General features: G+C 44.5%; 1 protein-coding gene across 8 annotated transcripts in view; it reads right to left on the bottom strand.

The window, feature by feature from the left end:
• Positions 1-20,747, bottom strand: part of grm3 (glutamate receptor, metabotropic 3) — a 182,991-nt gene that overhangs the window by 48,140 nt on the left and 114,104 nt on the right. For all 8 annotated transcript variants that reach the window (XM_038811976.1, XM_038811975.1, XM_038811974.1 and 5 more), the window contains 2 exons: positions 14,856-15,452; positions 11,536-12,394 (listed from right to left, as the gene is read on the bottom strand). In XM_038811976.1, coding sequence (XP_038667904.1) covers positions 11,536-12,394; positions 14,856-15,329 — 1,333 coding nt within the window. In that variant the 5' untranslated portion in view covers positions 15,330-15,452. The remainder of the gene's footprint in view (positions 1-11,535; positions 12,395-14,855; positions 15,453-20,747) is intronic.

Below are 20,747 nucleotides of genomic sequence, written 5' to 3' on the forward strand. Positions count from 1 at the left end.
TCAGAGATGTAGAGCTGAGTGTGTGCTCTGCTCCATGTGGATATGAAACTGAGGCTGGAATACATGACACATTTCCCTTAAGTGATGACATGCTGCTATCCCATTACAACATTCCCCTTCCTTTCATTTCTCACTTCTCCTTTCCAAATCTCCTCTCCTTCCCATCCCCGAGATTTGCTCCTGGAAGGTCTTACAAATCTAGTTTTTTTCCCTATCCCCACCCTCTTTACTTCATAACGCATTATTCTTCAGGTTCCCTCCCACTCTGTTATCCCCCAGCCTTCCACTCATCAATGAGAGGGAAATCAAATCAATCATGCCGTTTCTGACATCCACTGAAAATCAGGTCTAAGTTCTTTGCATTAAACTGCATCTGCCCCCGAAGAGATGACCCTGCTCGCTTATAGCAGGGACTGGTTTAGCACAGTGGGCTAAACAGCTGGCTTGTAATGCAGAACAATGCCAGTAGCGCGGGTTCAATTCCTATACCAGCCTCCCCGAACAGGCATCGGAATGTGGCGACTAGGGGCTTTTCACAGTAACTTCATTGAAGCCTACTTGTGACAAAAAGCAATTATTATTATTATATTATTACATCCGTTGATGCCATCAGAACGTTCCAATGTGGGTTGCTCATGTGTACATAACAAATAACAGCATAGATTCATGCAGTCAATACAGCATATTTTAATGATATATTTACAATGCTTTTAGTGGGATCCCAAACTACAACCAATGCTAACTCATTTTGGTTGACCCAACAACATGAATCATGGATGTATAGAGCAATCAAAATTAAAACCTGAAATAACTAAATTTGCAAGACCATACAGGAGCAAATCTTGGGAATGGAAGGGGGGGAATATTAAACGAAAAGTGATAGTGAGTAAAAGAGAAGGATTACATGACAAATAATAGCGAAACAGGAAAAAGAAAAATTAATATTCTGAAGCTATTGTGACTGGAATGTAAGCAGAAATTAATAGTGACTGAAATTGGAGGGCAAAGGATACTTAAGGCTAAGGAGCATTGTTTTAAAAGGCATAAAAAATATATACTTAATATATCTGTGTACAGTGAGCTCCGTGAGTCAATGTAAGGTCAGTTGAGGATAATGCATTGAGTATTGGAAGATGGATCCCTTCTATTAAAGGAAGTGGGAACAAAGTCAGTTATCAGTCAGAGGGATTCAAACATATGTATATTTAAGTTTGTAAGAAGTAATTAACAATTAGAAACATTTCTTTAAGGGATATGTTGGATAGAAATATTATGCTACAGTAATGAGAACTAAGTAACATTAATTGAAGTCTTCACAAGTGAAGATTAAAAAGGATCCAGATCTAGTCCAGTTGGGTTTGGAATGTAATATACACAGGCAGATTGATGGGAAGGTGATTGGGAAAGCTTTTCTCCACTGTTTACTCATGACTGAAGTGATGACACCTTTGATGCTGCAAATTGTGATGATATTGTAAAAATATTGTTGTCTTGCTTGCATATTATGTCAAGATGATTCGTCAGTGACTAAACGTTCTTGACTCTTTCTGCCCTCATCGTAGAAACAGCTTGACGTACAGAGAAAGATTAAGACAGAAGCTGTGCATGTATATTAATGTTAGCAAACAAGTATAAAGGATCCGGCCTGTACTTAAACAAACCAGCAAGGCTGACCAGCATTAGGAAGATAGATGTAGTGGATCAAGAAAAAATGTCTGGGACCTGCCAAGCTTTTTTCTAAATTTTAGACTTACTGCCACTCAAACAGAACCTTTTCATCAGCTTCACAGCTCCAGGGTCCCAGGTTCGATTCCCGGCTGGGTCACTGTCTGTGTGGAGTCTGCACGTCCTCCCCCTGTGTGCGTGGGTTTCCTCCGGGTGCTCCGGTTTCCTCCCACAGTCCAAAGATGTGCGGGTTAGGTGGATTGGCCATGCTAAATTGCCCGTAGTGTCCTAATAAAAGTAAGGTTGGGGGGGGGTGTTGTTGGGTTACAGGTATAGGGTGGATACGTGGGTTTGAGTAGGGTGATCATGGCTCGGCACAACATTGAGGGCCGAAGGGCCTGTTCTGTGCTGTACTGTTCTATGATGTGGAGATGCCGGCGTTGGACTGGGGTGAGCACAGTAAGAAGTCTTACAACACCAGGTTAAAGTCCAACAGGTTTGTTTCAAACACGAGCTTTCGGAGCACGGCTCCTTCTTCAGGTGAATGGAAAGGCTTGTTCCAGAAATGTTTATATAGACACAGTCAGAGATGCCCCGGAATGCGAGCACCTGCAGGCAATCAAATCATCAAAGATGCAGAGAGAGAGGTAACTCCAGGTTAAAGAGGTGTGAATTGTCCCAAGCCAGTTCAGTCGGTAGGCCTCTGCAAGTCCAGGCTTGTTGGTGGGGGCCGAATGTAATGCGACATGAATCCCAGATCCCGGTTGAGTCCGCATTCATGCGTGCGGAACTTAGCTATAAGTTTTTGCTCAGCAATTTTGCGTTGTCGCGTCTCCTGAAGGCCTCCTTGTAGAATGCTGACCCGGAGATCAGAGGCTGAATGTCCTTGACTGCTGAAGTGTTCCCCAACTGGAAGGGAACAGTCCTGCCTGTTGATAAACGGGCATCGTGCGACTATCAACAGGCAGGACTGTTCCCTTCCAGTTGGGGAACACTTCAGCAGTCAAGGACATTCAGCCTCTGATCTCCGGGTCAGCATTCTACAAGGAGGCCTTCAGGAGACGCGACAACGCAAAATTGCTGAGCAAAAACTTATAGCTAAGTTCCGCACGCATGAATGCGGACTCAACCGGGATCTGGGATTCATGTCGCATTACATTCGGCCCCCACCAACAAGCCTGGACTTGCAGAGGCCTACCGACTGAACTGGCTTGGGACAATTCACACCTCTTTAACCTGGAGTTACCTCTCTCTCTGCATCTTTGATGATTTGATTGCCTGCAGGTGCTCGCATTCCGGGGCATCTCTGACTGTGTCTATATAAACATTTCTGGAACAAGCCTTTCCATTCACCTGAAGAAGGAGCCGTGCTCCGAAAGCTCGTGTTTGAAACAAACCTGTTGGACTTTAACCTGGTGTTGTAAGACTTCTTACTGTACTGTTCTATGTTCTATGTTCTTTTCTCATTCTGATTTGTAGTCAGTTCTTAATTTAAATAATCATTATTTACATGCTTTATTAATAACATCTATACACTGATAAAAAACAAATTAGATGTACTGTGTTCAGCTTTTGTACGATTTCCTAACATGAACATATTGACAATGATTTTGATTAAATTATCACAGAACTGGGTTATACACTTAACAGGATTACACTACAAAAGCTCAACATATATTTAACATTCAGGGGCTCATCCAGGGTTGCTGATGATGTCTGACCACTAGGGATGATTGTGCGGATAAAGTTATTCCACGTAACCAAGTCCATATTGGATAACATCACATAACATTTCTTAGAGGCAGAATCATTTAATTTAAGATTTAATTATAAGAAATTGTAATGCCAGCATTTTGGATGAAAATAAATATTGATACCGAGTTGTATTTTAGAGTATTTGAAACTACCAGCAAATTATTTAGGAGCTGGCAACATAGGGATTAGTTGCCATCTTTAGTAGTGCAACATATTATATATTTTGTTGCATCCTTTGAAGATTCTGTATAGTCTTGTGCTGAATTTTTAAATGGATTTTTAGATGTTAAGTGTCTCAGCTTCCAACACCTCCTTCCATCATTTGAATCATGATATTTTCTGTAAATTCATGATTAGAACAAATCTATGCAGCGTATTTCTCTTTGAACGAACCTAGCACAAATAACGCTAAGTGATTGTCAGTTGCAAAATATAGCTTAAATTTATTTCTGTCTTAAATAACTGGCAGCTATTTTCTTTGAGGGCAAGTGTCGTTTTCCCAAGGTATGACATGTAGATTAGGAAGATTGAAAATAGTAATAAAGATGAGAAGCTACATCAAAGAGGTAATGGTTAGGTAACACCATGCCTGAGTGTTAAAAACCTGTGGACTGCAGCAGGAGAACTAAAATGCTGGGAGATAAAGAGATTGGCAATTGTACATGATGTGGAGATGCCGGCGTTGGACTGGGGTGAGCACAGTAAGAAGTCTTACAACACCAGGTTAAAGTCCAACAGGTTTGTTTCAAACACGAAGGAGCCGTGCTCCGAAAGCTCGTGTTTGAAACAAACCTGTTGGACTTTAACCTGGTGTTGTAAGACTTCTTACTGGGCAATTGTACAGAGCTGGAAAGGAACGAGTGAGAAAAGCTGGTAAGATCAGCCTAGATTCAACAACTAGGAATATTCAGGAAGGGGGCAGAGTGGGCAGGATGATATACTCGAGAACGTTGAGAAAGTCCTCACGGGACGGCATGATAGCGCAGTGGTTAGCACAGTCGCTTCACAGCTCCAGGGTCTCAGTTTCGATTCCCGGCTTGGGTCACTGTATGCGTGGAGTCTGCACGTTCTCCCCGTGTCTGCGTGGGTTTCCTCCGGGTGCTCCAGTTTCCTCCCACAGTCCAAAGATGTGCAGGTTAGGTTGCTTGGCCATGCTAAATTTCCCCCTTAGTGTCCAAAGGGTTTGGGTGGGGTTGCTGGGCTACGGGGATGGGGTGGAGGTGTGGGCTTAAGTAGGATGTTCTTTCCAAGGGCCGGTGCAGATTCGATGGGCTGAATGGCCTCCTTCTGCACTGTAAATTCTATGTCTATATCTAAAAGAGAGAATCAGTTCTGGTGATGTCAATAAAATAACGTAACTGAGGAAAAGATGTTGTTGCTTAGAACAAAATAAATTTATTGTTAAATGGTGAGGTGCTGAAAAAAGGCTGTAGATTTAACAGGTAACAGCCATGGTGTTGATGGTGCCAACAGTGTTTGGACGCATATCTTACACTGGATCTACATGCAAGGCATATCGTAAACAAGTAAGAAGCCTCACAACACCAGGTTAAAGTCCAACAGGTTTATTTGAAATCACAAGATTTCGGAGCATAGCACCTTCATCAGGTGAAGCTAGATGAAAGCTAGTGATTTCATATTAACCTGTTGGATTTTAACCTGGTGTTGTGAGACTTCTTACCGTGCCCACGCCAGTCCAACGCCGGCATCTCCGCATCATACCGTAAACAAAGTTAATGGTTTTGTTTGGGGCAGTTGAACAAGGATTTAGCTACTAAATAGAAAGTGGAATAAAGCAAAAAGCATTTGAAGATAAAATGTAGATTGCTTTCCAAGAGGATTGTATCTGAAAATCTGTTTAGAATTTAGCTCCATACTCGTTAATCAGGGTCCGCAATCATGACTGATATAAACTTTTAATGTGCCACACACAACAGAATGGCATTTCCCATAGAGACCGTGTTAGTCCCTTTAATTCTCACTGCTACTGCCATCAACTGGATGCAGGATGATAAAAGACCACTTGAAATGTCGTGGGAAGATCGAGGGATGTATAGCTGTCCCGACAGATATTGACAACAGCTTTCAAAATATATTCAGATTAGATTGTGTCAGACTACATTAGGTATTTAAATCCAGTAATTAAAAAAAAACATGTCCCTTGTAACATTCTGAACCCTTTGAAAAAATGGCAGCATAATCTTGTAATAAGGAATTCTCTTGTTTTCTACTTGTCATTTGGAAAAATTCCAATCGTTTGTGTTTTGAATTTCATGGTTCTTTTGTTTCTCAATGGAAAGCGCTCAGCCAAAGCGGGATGTGGACTCTCTCTCTCTCTCTCTGAGTTTGTGTGTTTAATCATCCCGGGCACCTTGCTCTCCAGTAGCTTATTTCAAGGTCGTATTTGTACTTCTAAGTCAAGGGCCATGACCTACGGTGCAGGAGACCACCAAGGCTGAAATGGGGAGAGGTAAGGTTGAAATCAATGAAGAATTACTGATTAGCCGCCACCAAACTTGAATTTTAAATGAGTTGTAGATTGCGAGAGGGCTGAAGATTGAGTGAGTTAAGAAACTGCATGATTCTGCAGGGGGAATAAGCGAGACACTATGACAAATTTCCATTTCAACTGGGTGAGGAGTTGACAAGGTTGCAATCCTGATTCTCATAATTACCAATATCTTATGCTCTCATAAGTATGAAGATCTTATGTGACTGATAAAGCTTTTAACCATGCATTCATTTAAATGTTAAAACTTGTTTCTCTGAAAGTAACCCAAACAAATGGGTCTTCTCTCAGCACCCACTAGGTCTCACAATATCTGATTCAGAATTACTTTAATTCTTCGACCGATGTTGACTATTTTCAAACCGCTTACATAATTTACATGGAAACCTTTTGGAAATACCTGATCTGAATATCCAAAGGTGACACAGACTTTTAGAGCTTAATCTATGCTACTATCACATCTCAATTTATACTGCACTGCCTTTGCTGGCATCAACTAATGATCAGAATGTTGGCTATTACTGGCAGTGCTGGAAGATGAATACAGAGAATAACAGGCTTGACACTTTAGACAGCGAAGATTCAGATCTCTGATTGCGCACATGGGTAATCAGGTTGTTGGTGGGAATATGTCCAGACAGGGAGGCAGTACATACTGGAAAATGAACCCATTTAGGCTGTTGTGGAATATGTTGCGACAGGCAGTCGCATAGCAGTAATGGCACCAACCTAAATTCAGCTCCTGCCCTCTTCACCAGGATCAGTCTGGGCCTTGAGGATATGCAGAAAGGTAGGGAAAATAACAAAACAAAGAGAACAATATCCTGTAATGTTTCCTTTAAAAAAAAGTTGAACTGCTAATCTTGCCTGATCAATAAATGGTCACTTTTGTTGAAGTTTATATTTGAACTGTCCTATTAGTACAAGGTGTACAGTAACCACTCTAACACTGGGACTTCTGTCTTCACAACAGTTTATCGCATTTATGACATGACAATTTGAGTAATTTGTTCAACAGCAAAATAAAAATGAAGTTATTGCAAAAAAATCAAAGCTGACATGTCAATATTACAGCTTCAGTTAAGAGATGTGTCATTAACCACTTAGCATGGGGATTTGCTTCGATCTCTTATCTTCTTTTAACAGAAAGGCCTCATAATCCAGGTTAAAACCAGATAGCAACGGCATTTTATCACCATAGAAACCAGACATTCTGACATACAAAATATCATTATGCGGTAAACTGCAAAGAAAGTGGACACTTGAGTATTATCAAAGATGGCAACAACAGATTGATGTAATCACCATTTTTATGTGCAATAGAGTTTTAGATTTTTATGCCAGACACAATTTTTTCCAACCTTTAAGATGCTCCTGATCCTGATCTCAGATATTGTCACAAACTGTGTTTAATATAAAACCAGTGCCGTGCTCAATCTGTCTGCTACGATCATTAATACTATTGAACTGGATGTTTTCTCGGGTGTAAAACTCACATCCAATGACAGTTTGTAAGTAAGAACCCAGAGGTGAGAGAATCGCAAGATCTATAGTATTATAAAATTACATCACAGTATTTCTAGGGCGGCATGCAACACAGTGGTTAGCACTGCTGCCTCACAGCAGCGAGGACCCGGCGTCGTCCCGGCCCTGGGTCACTGTCCGTGTGGAGTTTGCACATTCTCACCGTGACTGTGTGGGTCTCACCCCCACAACTCAAAGATATGCAGTGTAGGTGGATTGTCTACACTAAATTGCCCCTAAATTGGGTACTCTAAATTTATTTTTAAAAAAATCACAGTATTTCTCACTAATCTATCACATTGTTGGTTTATAATATCACCCCCATCCTAAAGTCCATACAATTGGTCAGCTGGCTTCAGCAGCTGGTCAGTTGGTTGCCCTCCCTCATTAACAACTTGTCCCAGCTCACTGGCTGCATGCTAATGTGGCCTAAGCAGCAGTTAGTCCTCTTCTTGGTGCCATCTGGCAGATGCTTTATTTTTTCAGCTTTCTAACCAAATTGTGTTTAAGCCTCATTGAGTTTAAGCCCATCACCTACTTTGCTGGCAGAAGGAACAATATTCTTGGCTCTAGTGATCAGCTGCAGAACTGACACATCAGAATGGGAAGTCTCTGGTACCACAGTCTTTAGCACTGTTGCTTCACAACACCAGGTTCGGTTCCCGGCTTGGGTCATTGTCCGTGCGGAGTCTGCACGTTCCCCCCCGTGTCTGCGTGGGTTTCCTCCGGGTTCCTCCTACAAGTACCGAAAGACGCGCTTGTTAGGTGAATTGGACATTCTGAATTCTCCTTCTGTACCCGAACAGGTGCCGAAATGTGGCGACTAGGGGCTTTTCACAGTAACTTCACTGCAATGTTAATGTAAGCCTACTTGTGACACTAATAAAGATTATTATTATTATAAATCATTGAGAGGGTCAATGGAATGTCCCCTTTGTGCTCTGAGACACTACACTGTATATTTCAAAATCTGATTCAGAAAACCCTCCAGAAATGGCCAATGGATTGTCTTCCTTTGTTACCACAGATATGAACATATTCCTGGTGCTGACATGTCTTTATCGATGTTGCGCATTGATGGGAAATTCTCATAAATGTTAGTGTAATACATTGCAGTGAACTCCACCGCGACACCAACCATTTACCACACTTCCCCAGAAAGGCGGCACAGAATCTTCATTTGAGTTTAAAAACAGAAAGTTCTGGAAATACTCAGAAGATCTGACAGCACCTGTGGCGAGAGAAACAGTTTCGAGTCAGATGTGATTCTGTCCACAATGAATGCTTGACTGAAACCTTCCACTGACGCTGCGCAGCCTGCTGAGATTTCCAGAACTTTCTGCTTTAACATCTTGTGCGGGATTCTCTGGACACCCACCGGGTTGGAGAATCGCCGGGGGGCGGTGCGAATCCCACCCCGCCGCCCCGACGCCGTCGGCCGTATTCTCTTGTTGGCAGCGGCCCCCCCCAGCAATTCTCCGGGCCCCAATGAGCCGAGCGGCCATCCGTGTTTTGGCCACTCCCACCTGCGTGAATCACTCAGCTCACGTAACGGCGGGACCTGGCAGGTAAGTCGGCTGGGGCGGTCCTCAGGGGGGTGCAGGAGGATCCGACCCCAGGGGGGCCCCATGGCGGCCTGGCCCACTGGGGCCCACTGATCTGAGGGTGAGCCTGTTCCGTGGGGGCACTTCTTTCTTCCGCGCCAGCCTCTGTAGGGCTCCGGCATGGCCGGCGTGGAGAAGAGAAGGCATGCGGCAAAATATGGCAGCAGGTCTGCGCATGCGGCAAAATATGGTGGCGGGTCTGCGCATGTGCAAGATCACGCCCTTTGGTGCATGCACAAACTCGCTCCGTTCCTTTGGCACCGGCTGGAGCCTCGACAACCCCTCCGGCGTCCACATAGCCCCCGAAAGTACGGAGAATTCCGCACTTTCGGGGGCTGTTGGCGCCGGAGTGGTTGGCTCCAGTTCTCCCGCCGGCGTGGGGGACTTAGTCCCCCAGAAGGGAGAATCCCGGCTCTGATGTCCAGCATCTGTAAAATATTTTACTTTTATTTCATTTGTGTTTGTTGCTCAGCGAGCATCCTCTGTTTTATGTCAGTACCCAAGAGATCACCATGTAAATATTCTGAAGCCAGGGAATGATATTTCTTCAGCCTCCGCACAGTACATCTGGTTTCAGTTTCAAACCTTCTTGCTCTGCGTTCCTTTCTTTTCCATGTCACACCATGATTCAATTCCTCATTAAACTATTTGCCTATTTGCGCTGCAATATCCAGCAATGTAAAATTTGAGACAAGTGAGATATAAAAGATACTTACTGAGTGTCAACTGGAGTCAGAAATTGTGAATGTTAAGATGGTATCTTACCGAAATATACCTTAAATCTGAATGATTAAGCTAGTTTTGTCTGTTAGCTAATAACTGAATATTCAAAAGTCTATGTGGAGAAAGAAACAGAGTTAATGACTCAGGTCAAAGACCTTTCACCATGTAATGACCAGAAATATTAACAATGATTATTCAAGTGATCTATTTCTGTGAAACATGTAACGATGATAGTTTGTGTGTCTTAAGCAAAAAGAACATTTTATGTAATTTTTAATCATCATACTTGATTTTGAGGGGGTGGGGGGTGGGTTTAGTTTAGTTCAGTCGGTTGGACGGCTGGTCCGTGACGCAGAGCGATGCCAGCAGCGTGGGTTCAATTCCCGAACCGGCTGAGGTTATTCATGAAGGCCCCGCCTTCTCAACCTTGCTCCTTGCCTGAGGTGTGGTGACCCTCAGGTTAAATCACCAGCAGTCAGCTCTCAAAGGGGAAAGCAGCCTATGGTCCACTAGGACTGTGGAGACATTTGTCTACTTGATTTACACTCTGATTCCATGATATTTAAATTCATATTTTGCTGTACATTTTACAATGTATTCTTTAGTGGGGTGACTTTTCTTTGCTTGGTGTGCATCGCTGAAAGGCTCTTGTTCCAAATTGTTTATCAGTTTCTGGACAGCTCAATACTGAATCAAATGCCAACTTCATCAATAGGAAGATAATTACTTAAGAATTCAAACTAAGAGTAGTGTAAAATAAGCTGCTGATTCTCTATTCACCCAATTGATGTTCCTGGCAAAGACTAATCTCACCCCTTTTGTTCCTTTAGCTTCTTTTTTTATTTGTCTTTGGTGATTTTTATTTTGTGTGTGGGAATCCTAGTCGTACGTTTACCTTTTAAAAGTCTAGCTGCTTCACCAATGACCATCTTTCTGTCACAAGACTAGAATTTGTGGGGGGGGGGGGGCAGTGGGATTCTCTCCACCCACCCGGCGGGACCTTGGCATCCATCCTGTGGGGGCTGCCTGGTTGGGGGGGAGGGGGGTCTGACCCCGGGGTGGAGGGGGGAGGTCTCCATCGTGGCCTGGCCCACGATCGAGGCCTACCGGTCAGCGCTCTGGCCTCTCCTGGTGGGGGCCTCTTTTGCTCCATGCCGGCCCCTGTAGCCCTCCACCATGTTGTGTGGCGCCAGCGTGGAGATGGAAGCTACCGCGCATGGGCGCATTGCCGCCCGTCGCAGTGCGCATGTGCGCTGGTCACAGCGAGTATGCGCAGACCTGCAGTGGCCATTTGACGCCGATATCGGCAGCTGGAGCGGCGTGGGTTGTTCCAGTGCCTGATCGCTACACATAGCGGTCCGATGACGCCGTCGTTAAACTCTCCAGTTTTTACGGTGGCATCAACACTCTGTCGCCAGGTGGGAGAATCCCGCCCGGGGTGTTCATGACGACTGCAGTGCTCAGTTTCATTCACAACTCCTCAAATAATGAAGTGGTTCACGCTGATAAGTGTCAAATAACATTCTCGCCACACAAGTGCCAAAAATGGGTATGTCCCACAAGAGATAATCTAACCATTTCCCTTTGACATTCAATGGCAATGTCTAAGACACTGGGAGCTGTTGCTCACTCAGGACACAGGCCTGAAACAATGTCTAGAGCATTAAGAAAGTAAAAGAGTCCAAAATGTATAATAGTGACATACGCCGCTCTAATCATTTATGCCATTCACAGTGACACTGATAAAGTTCTTACCACTGAAGTTAATTTTGATTAAGTATTCTTTGTATAACTTCTTCCCATCCAGTGGCATGATCGCATCACAGAGTCTGGTGGTATTAGGGCACAACATACGTTGCATTCTGTGTAAGGCCTGTGCCATTGAGTAAACCGCATTGACAACAAACATTATTTTTGTCTCTTGCTCATAGTTGGAGTTGTTGATTGAGAGCCGTCTGTCACACAACTTTTGACGCGATCGACTGCTTTGTAGCGCGCACTGGAATTTCTGTTGCCAGAACGCTTTAAACCATGGGTTGCGTTTGTTGGTGTGAGGGTGGAGGCTTTGAAAGTACTTGTCAAATTGCTTAATGGGGTAAGAGGCAAGCTCGAGGGTTATCGCCCCATCGGCAACCTGCTCATTCCCCTTAACAACAATTTCTTGGGCTCCCCATCCATCACTGGCGATCCAGGTGAAACCGGAAACGTTCAACCGGCTGGCGGCAGCGAGAAGCTCTTTGGCATCGTCGCCTCGTGTGAATAGCACAACAATCTTTGCATTGGCTTTGTGCAGCAACTCCTGTATAACGCCATCATAGGACTTCTTTGTGGTGGAACGGCCGACTTTCTCCGAAGTAGCAATGCAAATATTTCGAAGCCGTGCCTCATGCTCAAAGGCTTCAATTCCAGTTTCTCCATAATCACCTTCGGAAGCAATTGTTGACACATAAGTCCAATTGAAGAACTGCAAAATCTCGGCCATCGCCTTAGCCTGATAGAAGTCAGGAGGTACTGTTCTTGCAAAGTAATCATAGCGGCTTTTATCACTGAGTTTTGCACTTGTTGAAGCGTAGCTGATCTGAGGAATCTGGAAGAGTCTGAGCAAATTTGCTACCTGCAGATAATGTTAAATATATATTAAATGCGCATCAATGATGAGATGATTATTTTAATGATGTTCAATAACCAAACACAGTCCACATTTATACAGAATCCTTTCTCCAAAGTGCTTCATAAAGACCAGAGGGAAAAATGTCAAGTTAAAGGAGGAAACATTAGGAGTGGGGACAAACTGCTTAGTCAAAGAGTTGGTTTGAAGGCCGTGCTGGACAGTGTGAGCTGCTGCTCATCCAGCAGCAGTAACAAAAGGCTCCAACCAAAGCATTTCGGTGATTGGGTCTCGTTAGAATCTGGCTGAGTGTTGGGATCACCAAATTGACACTCTTGAGAAACTTTGGCTGAGGGGGGAGATGCGTAAATTGGTAATTTCCTACATTGAGCTGATTAATATCACAGATCGAGAGGATGGGGGTGGGAGGAGATGATGGGATGTGTGGTGGGTAACATTGGTGAGAAGTATTGCTGATCTTCCAGACTGGCTCAATGAAAGTAAATGTTTTCTGGATGTTCTTGGAGCAGCTTGTGAGAATCCACTTACAGTTTCCCCTTGACACGTCTTCTGGCCCCTAAATATTTTGTAAAGATTCTACAATGGATGAAGGATTAAAACATTTAAATGAGGTTAGTGCTGGAGCACTGACTGCCTATTTCAAAACCCATCCACCAATAACACCAATGTCTTCAGGCTTCACCTCCTGCCGGCACCCTTAGATGTGTCACACAGGTGGTCGGTACATGTGTGTCTTGTACAACCTCAATGGCAGGATCTCATTTTTTCTCCTCTTCATCCCTGATGCAAAGTTAGGGCGGGAATTCCCAAGAAACTTTATTCCCCGCTGGTGCCCTCAGGTCCCAGAGCCCCCAGAAGATGCCCGCCAGGGGCATCGAAGGCCACGGGACGAGGTAAGCACCTTACAGTGCATCATGGGGAAACACGAGACGTGGTGGTAGAGCTAGAAGGGACAAGCATGTCGAGGATCACTGAGGGCACTGGGGGAGTGGGTGGGGGGGGGGGGGAGTTCGGGGGGCAGTGGGTGGGGGGGGGCGGGGGGAGTTCTGGGGGGGCACCATCGGGAATGGGGTTTGTACAACACATTAAACACTTTCTTGCAAAACCATTATGATGCCTCTCTCACTTTCTTCTACGATGCGGGCTGACCCCCAGCCACTTTTTCCATCTCCCCAGAGCACCCCCCCCCCCACTCCATGCCCTCCCCCATGGCTGCCCATCCCTTCGGAGGGTCCCCTACCTCTCCACCAAGCACTGGGGTGGCACGGCTTGTGCCCCAGGGCTCTTTTCCTGTGATCAAAGATGGCTACTCACCTCCTCGGCTCCGCACAGAAACCCTTCCGCCAGGTTCATGTTTTTGAAAAGGTGCACTAATCAGCGTCAGCGTGAGCACTTGCTGGGGGGGGCCACTGAATGATGGGAGGCCATTGGATATGGGGTGGCTCTCATTACTTTTATGGAAATGGGGCTTAAATGGTGATAATTTGTTTCTCGCCACGTTATGGCGAGATCCCGATTTTGCCTATGGGAGCGGGCTGGTTGCATCGCAAACTGTTTGCCACCTGGTGTGCTTCTCGTTTTTGGCCTCTCCCGCTATTCACCGGCCCCGTTACGCTTGAACGAGAGTGCAACGAGGCCAGAGAATCGCACCCAAAGTGTCATTTTGGCATGAATCACGGGTGATTTCCTTTGGGTTTATGCATCCAAATCACAATTCACCTCCACAAAGGCATTTTCATGGAGCTTGGGAAGATTCTCACTGGAAAATCCCACACTTCTTCCTGGAGTGAGAAAGTAAAGACAGCAGCAAGAGCAGCTCCTCGGAGATTGGGTCACCCTTTTTACAGGATACCCAGATCTCATGGTTAAGTTGAGAGCCTCCCACACAAGGACAACACAACCCCCCGCAGATATGGGGGCAACCCTCGACCCGGAGGGGCAACCTCTTCCCCATCACTAAGTAGCTTTCCACACCACCCAGGCATGAGGGTGACCCGACTTAACAACCATCCATCCTTGTTGACATTGAGACATCTTGCCCCCTCCCTGAAGTGAGCATACCCTGCTGTGCGGTCGCTGAGGACTCCCCAATTGTAAGGACAGTGGAGGATCTCAAACTTTCTCTCGGAGTAATATGACTCCAGGAATAGTATGGGCGGCCGGGTTAGCACTGCTGCCTCACAGCGCCAGGGAACCGGGTTCGATTCAGATCTCAGGTGACTATCTGTGTGGAATTTGCACCTTCTCCCCGTGTCTGTGTAGGTTTCCTCTCATAGTCCAAAGATGTGCAGATATTTGACAAAATTATCATGTGTCTGGTTAAAAATCACATTCAGTTATCACTGGGGTTGAAACCTGGGGTCATTGTACAGAAGAACATTTGAACATTGAAACAATTCAACAATTTTGTTTAATTTAAGCTTGACTGAAATAATATGAACCGTACCTGTATAGAAACGCTACTGTATGAGCCACCAACCACGCCTGCAATCACTAGGGGATTGTTGTCCTGAATTGCATACGATCCATCAGGGCAGATATATTCTGTTTCATCTACTTTTGTCAAAGATGCTCTTACAAATTCCAGAGATTGTTCCAAAGCGTAAGTATCTCGTGAACACGTGTCCAATATATGAACTCCAAGCTTTACCCCAGGAAGCAAGTAAGTGTCTCGATTTATCTCATCGATCGCAAACAGCATAGCTTCCAACCGTTGGACACCTCGGTCTTCATTCACCCTGCCGCAGTCTTCTGTTCTCGAGCCTTTCTCATGCACAGGAAACAACCCACCCAAGACCAAATCTCCTTCGATTTTAATCTCCTTCTTGCCAAAATTACTTTCACCAGAAGAGAAGAAGAGAAATCCTTTGGAAATTAGAATTAGGGCAACCGTTTGGAGCTTCGAAAACATCTTCAGCATTTTCTTTAACTGGAGGGAAGGTTAGAGAACGGCTATATTTCATTTTTTATCCATTGCAATGTCAAAGCAGTTATTCTCCTTGTGAGCATTTGTGAATGTTGTAAGGCATTTCGCATCTGATGCCTGGAAGAAGAGAAAAAATGAAAAAGGGTTTAAGTTTTGTTTTTAAAGTTTGCTCCAATCGTTCGGTGGAAACAGGTAACCCATGTAGACATCTTAAATACAAATTTTCCAAATCTTCTATCTTTAAATAAATGTTTATTTTTTTATTACATTGAGTGTCCTCTCTTGCAGGATGATCAGAACATCCTTCTGTAGCCCTTAAGTAGCTGATAATACTATTCCGATCCATCCCCTGGATTTAAGCCAGACTTGCCTATAGTGAAACTGGAATGATTTCCTGCTGTGTGGTGTTCCATCTACAAGTTTGGCCAGGCTGTAGGGGCTTTAACTATTCTCATTATCGACAAAAGTCAACCAAAACTTTAAGTGGTGATATATGGACAGTCCGTTTTGAAGAGCTTTGAGAGAGATAATGGCCTAGTTGTGATGTCGTCGGGCTCATAATCCTGTGGCCTAGGCTAATGTCCTCAGGGCATGGATTCAAAACCCACCACGGCAGCTGATAGAACTTAAATTCAATGAATAACCTGGAATTGAAAGATTGCTCTCAGTCATGGTGAAACTGTTATTGATTATTGTTAAAAACCCACCTACTCTATTACTGTCCTTACCAGGTGCGGCCTACATCTGACTTCGGAACCACGGTAATGTGGTTGACTCTTAACTGCTCTCTGAAATGGTGCCGCACATCATTCAGTTCAAGGGCAACTAGGGATGGGCAACAAATGCTCGCCTCGGCAGCGATGCCCACATCCCATGAAGGAATAATGAACAAAATAGACATTTCAGCTACCGGGGACACTCCTCATGTGGCTCAATAGAAGTCCTCATGCAATCCACCATTTTGTCAATCACTGGTACAGAGTAATCATTATAAAAATATATTATGTATTAAAAATGTTAATGGAGTGTAGTACTTGTACTGAATGGCGAAGACGACAACTGAGTATTAAAGAATATTGTTAATCTTTGACGCTTACTCTAAAATTACTCATATAAAGTAATTGAAAGGTTCAGCATTCAATTAGAAATTTATGGAGCAGTAATGCAATTGCTGCAGCTCCTCACATGATAATGATGATGATGCAAGACCAGCTCATTCTAATATTTTTGAGGCCTTTTCAATGATTGGCACATGATACATTGGCATTCAGTCGAGTTGGAATGTTGAATATTGCAACTTGTAAATGGTTTCTGGCTTCTCTTCAAAAGCCGTCATTTTCTCCTTTTAAATACTGTGGGACACCAAGACCCTTTGCAGACACTGAATGGTGCAATTTAACTTGCAGGAAGGCCAATCACAAAAGGTGGGTCTGCGACCAGAAAAGAGTCAGTCAGGAATAACATTGCTCATTTTCAATAAGCACCTGTTAGAAATGGCCACTTGGATATCTGACCTGTTGCTCAAGTCAGACTGTGAGGAGGCACCAAGATTGCATGAAATGTGGGGACTTGGTAAATCTTGCACACAGTCGGTGTACTGGGTGTCAGTTTGGTAAACCTTCCCCAATCACATTTGCCTAATTCAGCGTACCATCAATGAGGTTGCAGTTTGGTTTTTGTTCCCACTTATCTTAGCTCCATGGTATTGCTGTATTTCCTGACATATTGTCGACCCCTATTCATGTTTACATAGAATTAAAATCTCCATACAATAATGGAAGAAATGGTCATACTGACACATAATTACCAGCTATGTTAAGCAAGTAATTTGGTATCATTTTGAATTTCCATTTTCCTACGTGACGCAGATCCTCATGTTATTCTTGTGTGTCAACAATGAAATCAGAAATAATGGGATTGAATATCTGTGGCTGTTCTTCTGATTTGGCTGCTGTAGTTTTGGCAGTCGGACACTTGAATCCTGGAAAAATGGTGTAAACATTGTTCCGGCCGTTTCTACGTTGTTCCGGCCGTTTCTACGTTGTTCCGGCTGTTTCTACGTTGTTCCGGCCGTTTCTACGTTGTTCCGGCCGTTTCTACAGTGATTTCCTGCGGAGGTTGTGGCGGATGATTGGGAGCATTCCTGTGCAAAATCAACTCTGACACCTTAATAATTGGAAAAGCGGGGACGATTCTCCGAGACCCGTGCCGGGCCGGAGAATCGCCGCATGCGCGCCACAACGCCCAGACGCATTTACGCTGGCGCGTATGGTGTGGCGCTGGGCTGGAATCGGTAGGTGGGCTGAGCGGCCGCCCCGATACGACAGAGTCCCGCCGGTGGGAACTCTGCGTGAACGCTCGGGGGGGGGCGGCCTGTGGGGGTGGTGGAGGGCTCCATCACCGGGGGGGGGGGGGGGTCTCTGATGGGGTCTGGCATGCGATCGAGGGCCACCAATCGGCAGCCCCCCCCCCAGCCTACTTTCTGGGGTGGCCGGCCCGTGAACACCGATCCCATGTTGGGCCCCCTGTGGGGACCAGAATAGGTTGTGCCCAGGCCCTGTTCGCGCCGTCGTGAATCGCGACGGCATTCACGACAGCGCGAACACTTGGGCTCCATATCAGAGAATCGACCCCGTGCAGCTTACTCCAATGGGTCCAGACTGCTGTGTCACTATCTGCCCACTTGATGCCATGTTCTCTGCCATGACATGTCTCCACAGACGTACCCATGGAATTACCTCCGCTCAACCGCTTGTTTGTTTTTCACCAAATTTCCAACTATTTGACTTGGTTTGGTTCATTGTCACGTGTACCGAGGTACAGTAAAATGTTTTGTTCTGCGTACAGTCCAGACAGATCATTCCATACATAAGAAACATAGGACATACATAAATACACAATGTAAATACATAGGCGCAGACATCAGATGAAGCAAGCGGAATGTATTTCATGTCTGGTTCACTCGACCTCTGACTTTATTGCTACTGAAGCTCCTTACTTGTGGTGCTTTTGTGTGGTATTAAGATGAGCTATCTCAGGGCAGCAGGGTGGCGCAGTGGTTTGAATTGCTGCCTCACGGCGCCGAGGTCCCAGGTTCGATCCCGACTCTGGGTCACTGTCCGTGTTGCGTTTGCACATTCTCCCCGTCTGCCCCCACAACCCAAAGGTGTAGGCTGATTGGCCATGCTAAATGGCCCCTTAATTGGAAAGAATTAATTGGGTATTCTAAATTTATAAAAAAAAACAAGATGAGCTATCTCACAGTCTTAGCCAGAGTCAAAACATGAAGTCAAAGGGTCTTTATAGCACAAAAGGAGTCCTTTCCACCCATTGGGCCGATGCTAGTTCAGCAATCTACTTTATCTCAAACCACACCCCCACACCTCGCTCTCGCTCTCTCTCCACCCCCCCCCCCCCCCCCCTCCCCCTCCATCCTTGTCCCTCTGGAAGTTAATTTTCCTCAAATGCTCATTCAATTTACTTTTGAAATGATTGACTGTCTCCAATACTACCATCTTTGTGGGTTCCAGGAAGATTAATATATCGGAGATGAAGATTAAAAGGTTTGGGGGAAAGGTTTGAGGCAGAAACTGACAAGTCGGGGTGGAAGGTGTTGTGTTCTGCTGCTTGGGATAACACTGGCTGCTATTTGATGCAGTCTTAACTAAAGGATGCTCCGGACTCTGAAATGAGTTCAACGTGTTTATTGAACTATTAACACAGTTCTCAAATGAGTTTGACTCTCTGCTAATCTAACTGTAGTAACTCAGTCTAACTGTAGCAGCTTGCTCTAAGCCACGTGCTGAGGTGTGATGCTGCTGATCAACCCTGTCTAACTCTCTAGATGACTGTCTGTGGAAAGAGGCAGCGTGTGAGTGCCTCATCCCTTTTATAGTGTTTATGTCATGTCCCCTTGTGGTGATGCCACCTCTGAGTGTCCTGACTGCCTATTGGTTGTGTCCTATTCTGAGTGTTCATTGGTTGCATGTTTGCATATCATGACAGAAGGTTTGTAATTGAAAATGTTAATGGTTGAAGCGTTTTGACAACTACTGTGCCCTAACCAAGCCAATTGTTTAGAAATTTAACAAAGGGAAATGAAATGCTGGAGTAGCGAGTGTTAAAAAAATGATTAATGAGGTAGTCTATTTTCCAAAAATGACAATTAGCAATCTAACTTAGTCACTGGGATGTTTGATATGGAGTTTCTTGTGACTGTAACTTATGATATTGCTGTCCAGCCTAATTATGTATCTGTCACAATTTCTTACAGCATGTATGTAACCCACTGACAACCTTTCATTTTGATTCTTCATAAACTAGTTTTGTTATATCCACCCAGACCTGGTTGATAATAAAACATTAAATGACAGTGGCTGAGGGAGATCCACTATAGCACCATTAATCTTACAAATATGTACAAAGGAAAGGTTAGAAAAGTCTGCAAGTGCTCATGGACTTGGTAACTTTTGCTATTCTATACTTGATGGTCTTAGGCATCTGGAGACAATAAAGTCACAACTTGCCAGTTACATAATATTAAGCATAACTGTAAATTAAGTTTTGAGGTCCCATTGTGTTCCCTGTTTATTTACTTGAATTGTTTCTGTGTTAAAGGAAGTTCACAATTATCATTGTTACACGTCCAGGCAAGTTGCTGCTCCTGAGATTAGTTGTATTACGTATCTCTGCGATTACAACCAGTTTGCCAAAAATAGATAACTGGATAAATAACGTTTATAAATACATGGAGTACTTTTCCAAATTGTAAAATTATTAGGGTTCTTACTTTCACCTTTCTCTTTAAATGAAAATGAAAATGAAATGAAAATCGCTTATTGTCACGAGTAGGCTTCAATGAAGTTACTGTGAAAAGCCCCTAGTCGCCACATTCCGGCGCCTGTCCGGGGAGGCTGGTACGGGAATCGAACCGTGCTACTGGCCTGCTTGGTCTGCTTTAAAAGCCAGCGATTTAGCTTTGTGAGCTAAACCAGCCCCTAGGACATGTAAATAGGACATGTAGCAGATTTCTCACTTGGATTTTCATTCTAGTTAGTGAATTTCCAGGTTACTGGGAGCTATAGTGTAAATTAATAGCATTGCAGCACACAAGTGGCAGGAAATGACCATCTTTGACTAAAGAAAATCTAACCATCTGCCACTGACATTTAATGGCATTACTATTTCTGAATGCCCCACTATCAACATCCTGGGGATTAGCATTGACGAGCAACTGAACTGGACTAGCCATATCAATCCTGGGTCTGCAAGAGCAGGTCAGAGGCTGAGAATTCTCTGGCGATTAACTCATCTCCTGACTTCCGAAAACCTGTCCACCATCTGCAAGGCACCAATCAGTGGTGTGGTGGAATACTCCCCACTTGCATGGATGAGTGCTCCAACAGCACTTCA

The sequence above is a fragment of the Scyliorhinus canicula genome, chromosome 11, assembly GCF_902713615.1.
Source record: "Scyliorhinus canicula chromosome 11, sScyCan1.1, whole genome shotgun sequence".
Classification (NCBI taxonomy): domain Eukaryota; kingdom Metazoa; phylum Chordata; class Chondrichthyes; order Carcharhiniformes; family Scyliorhinidae; genus Scyliorhinus; species Scyliorhinus canicula.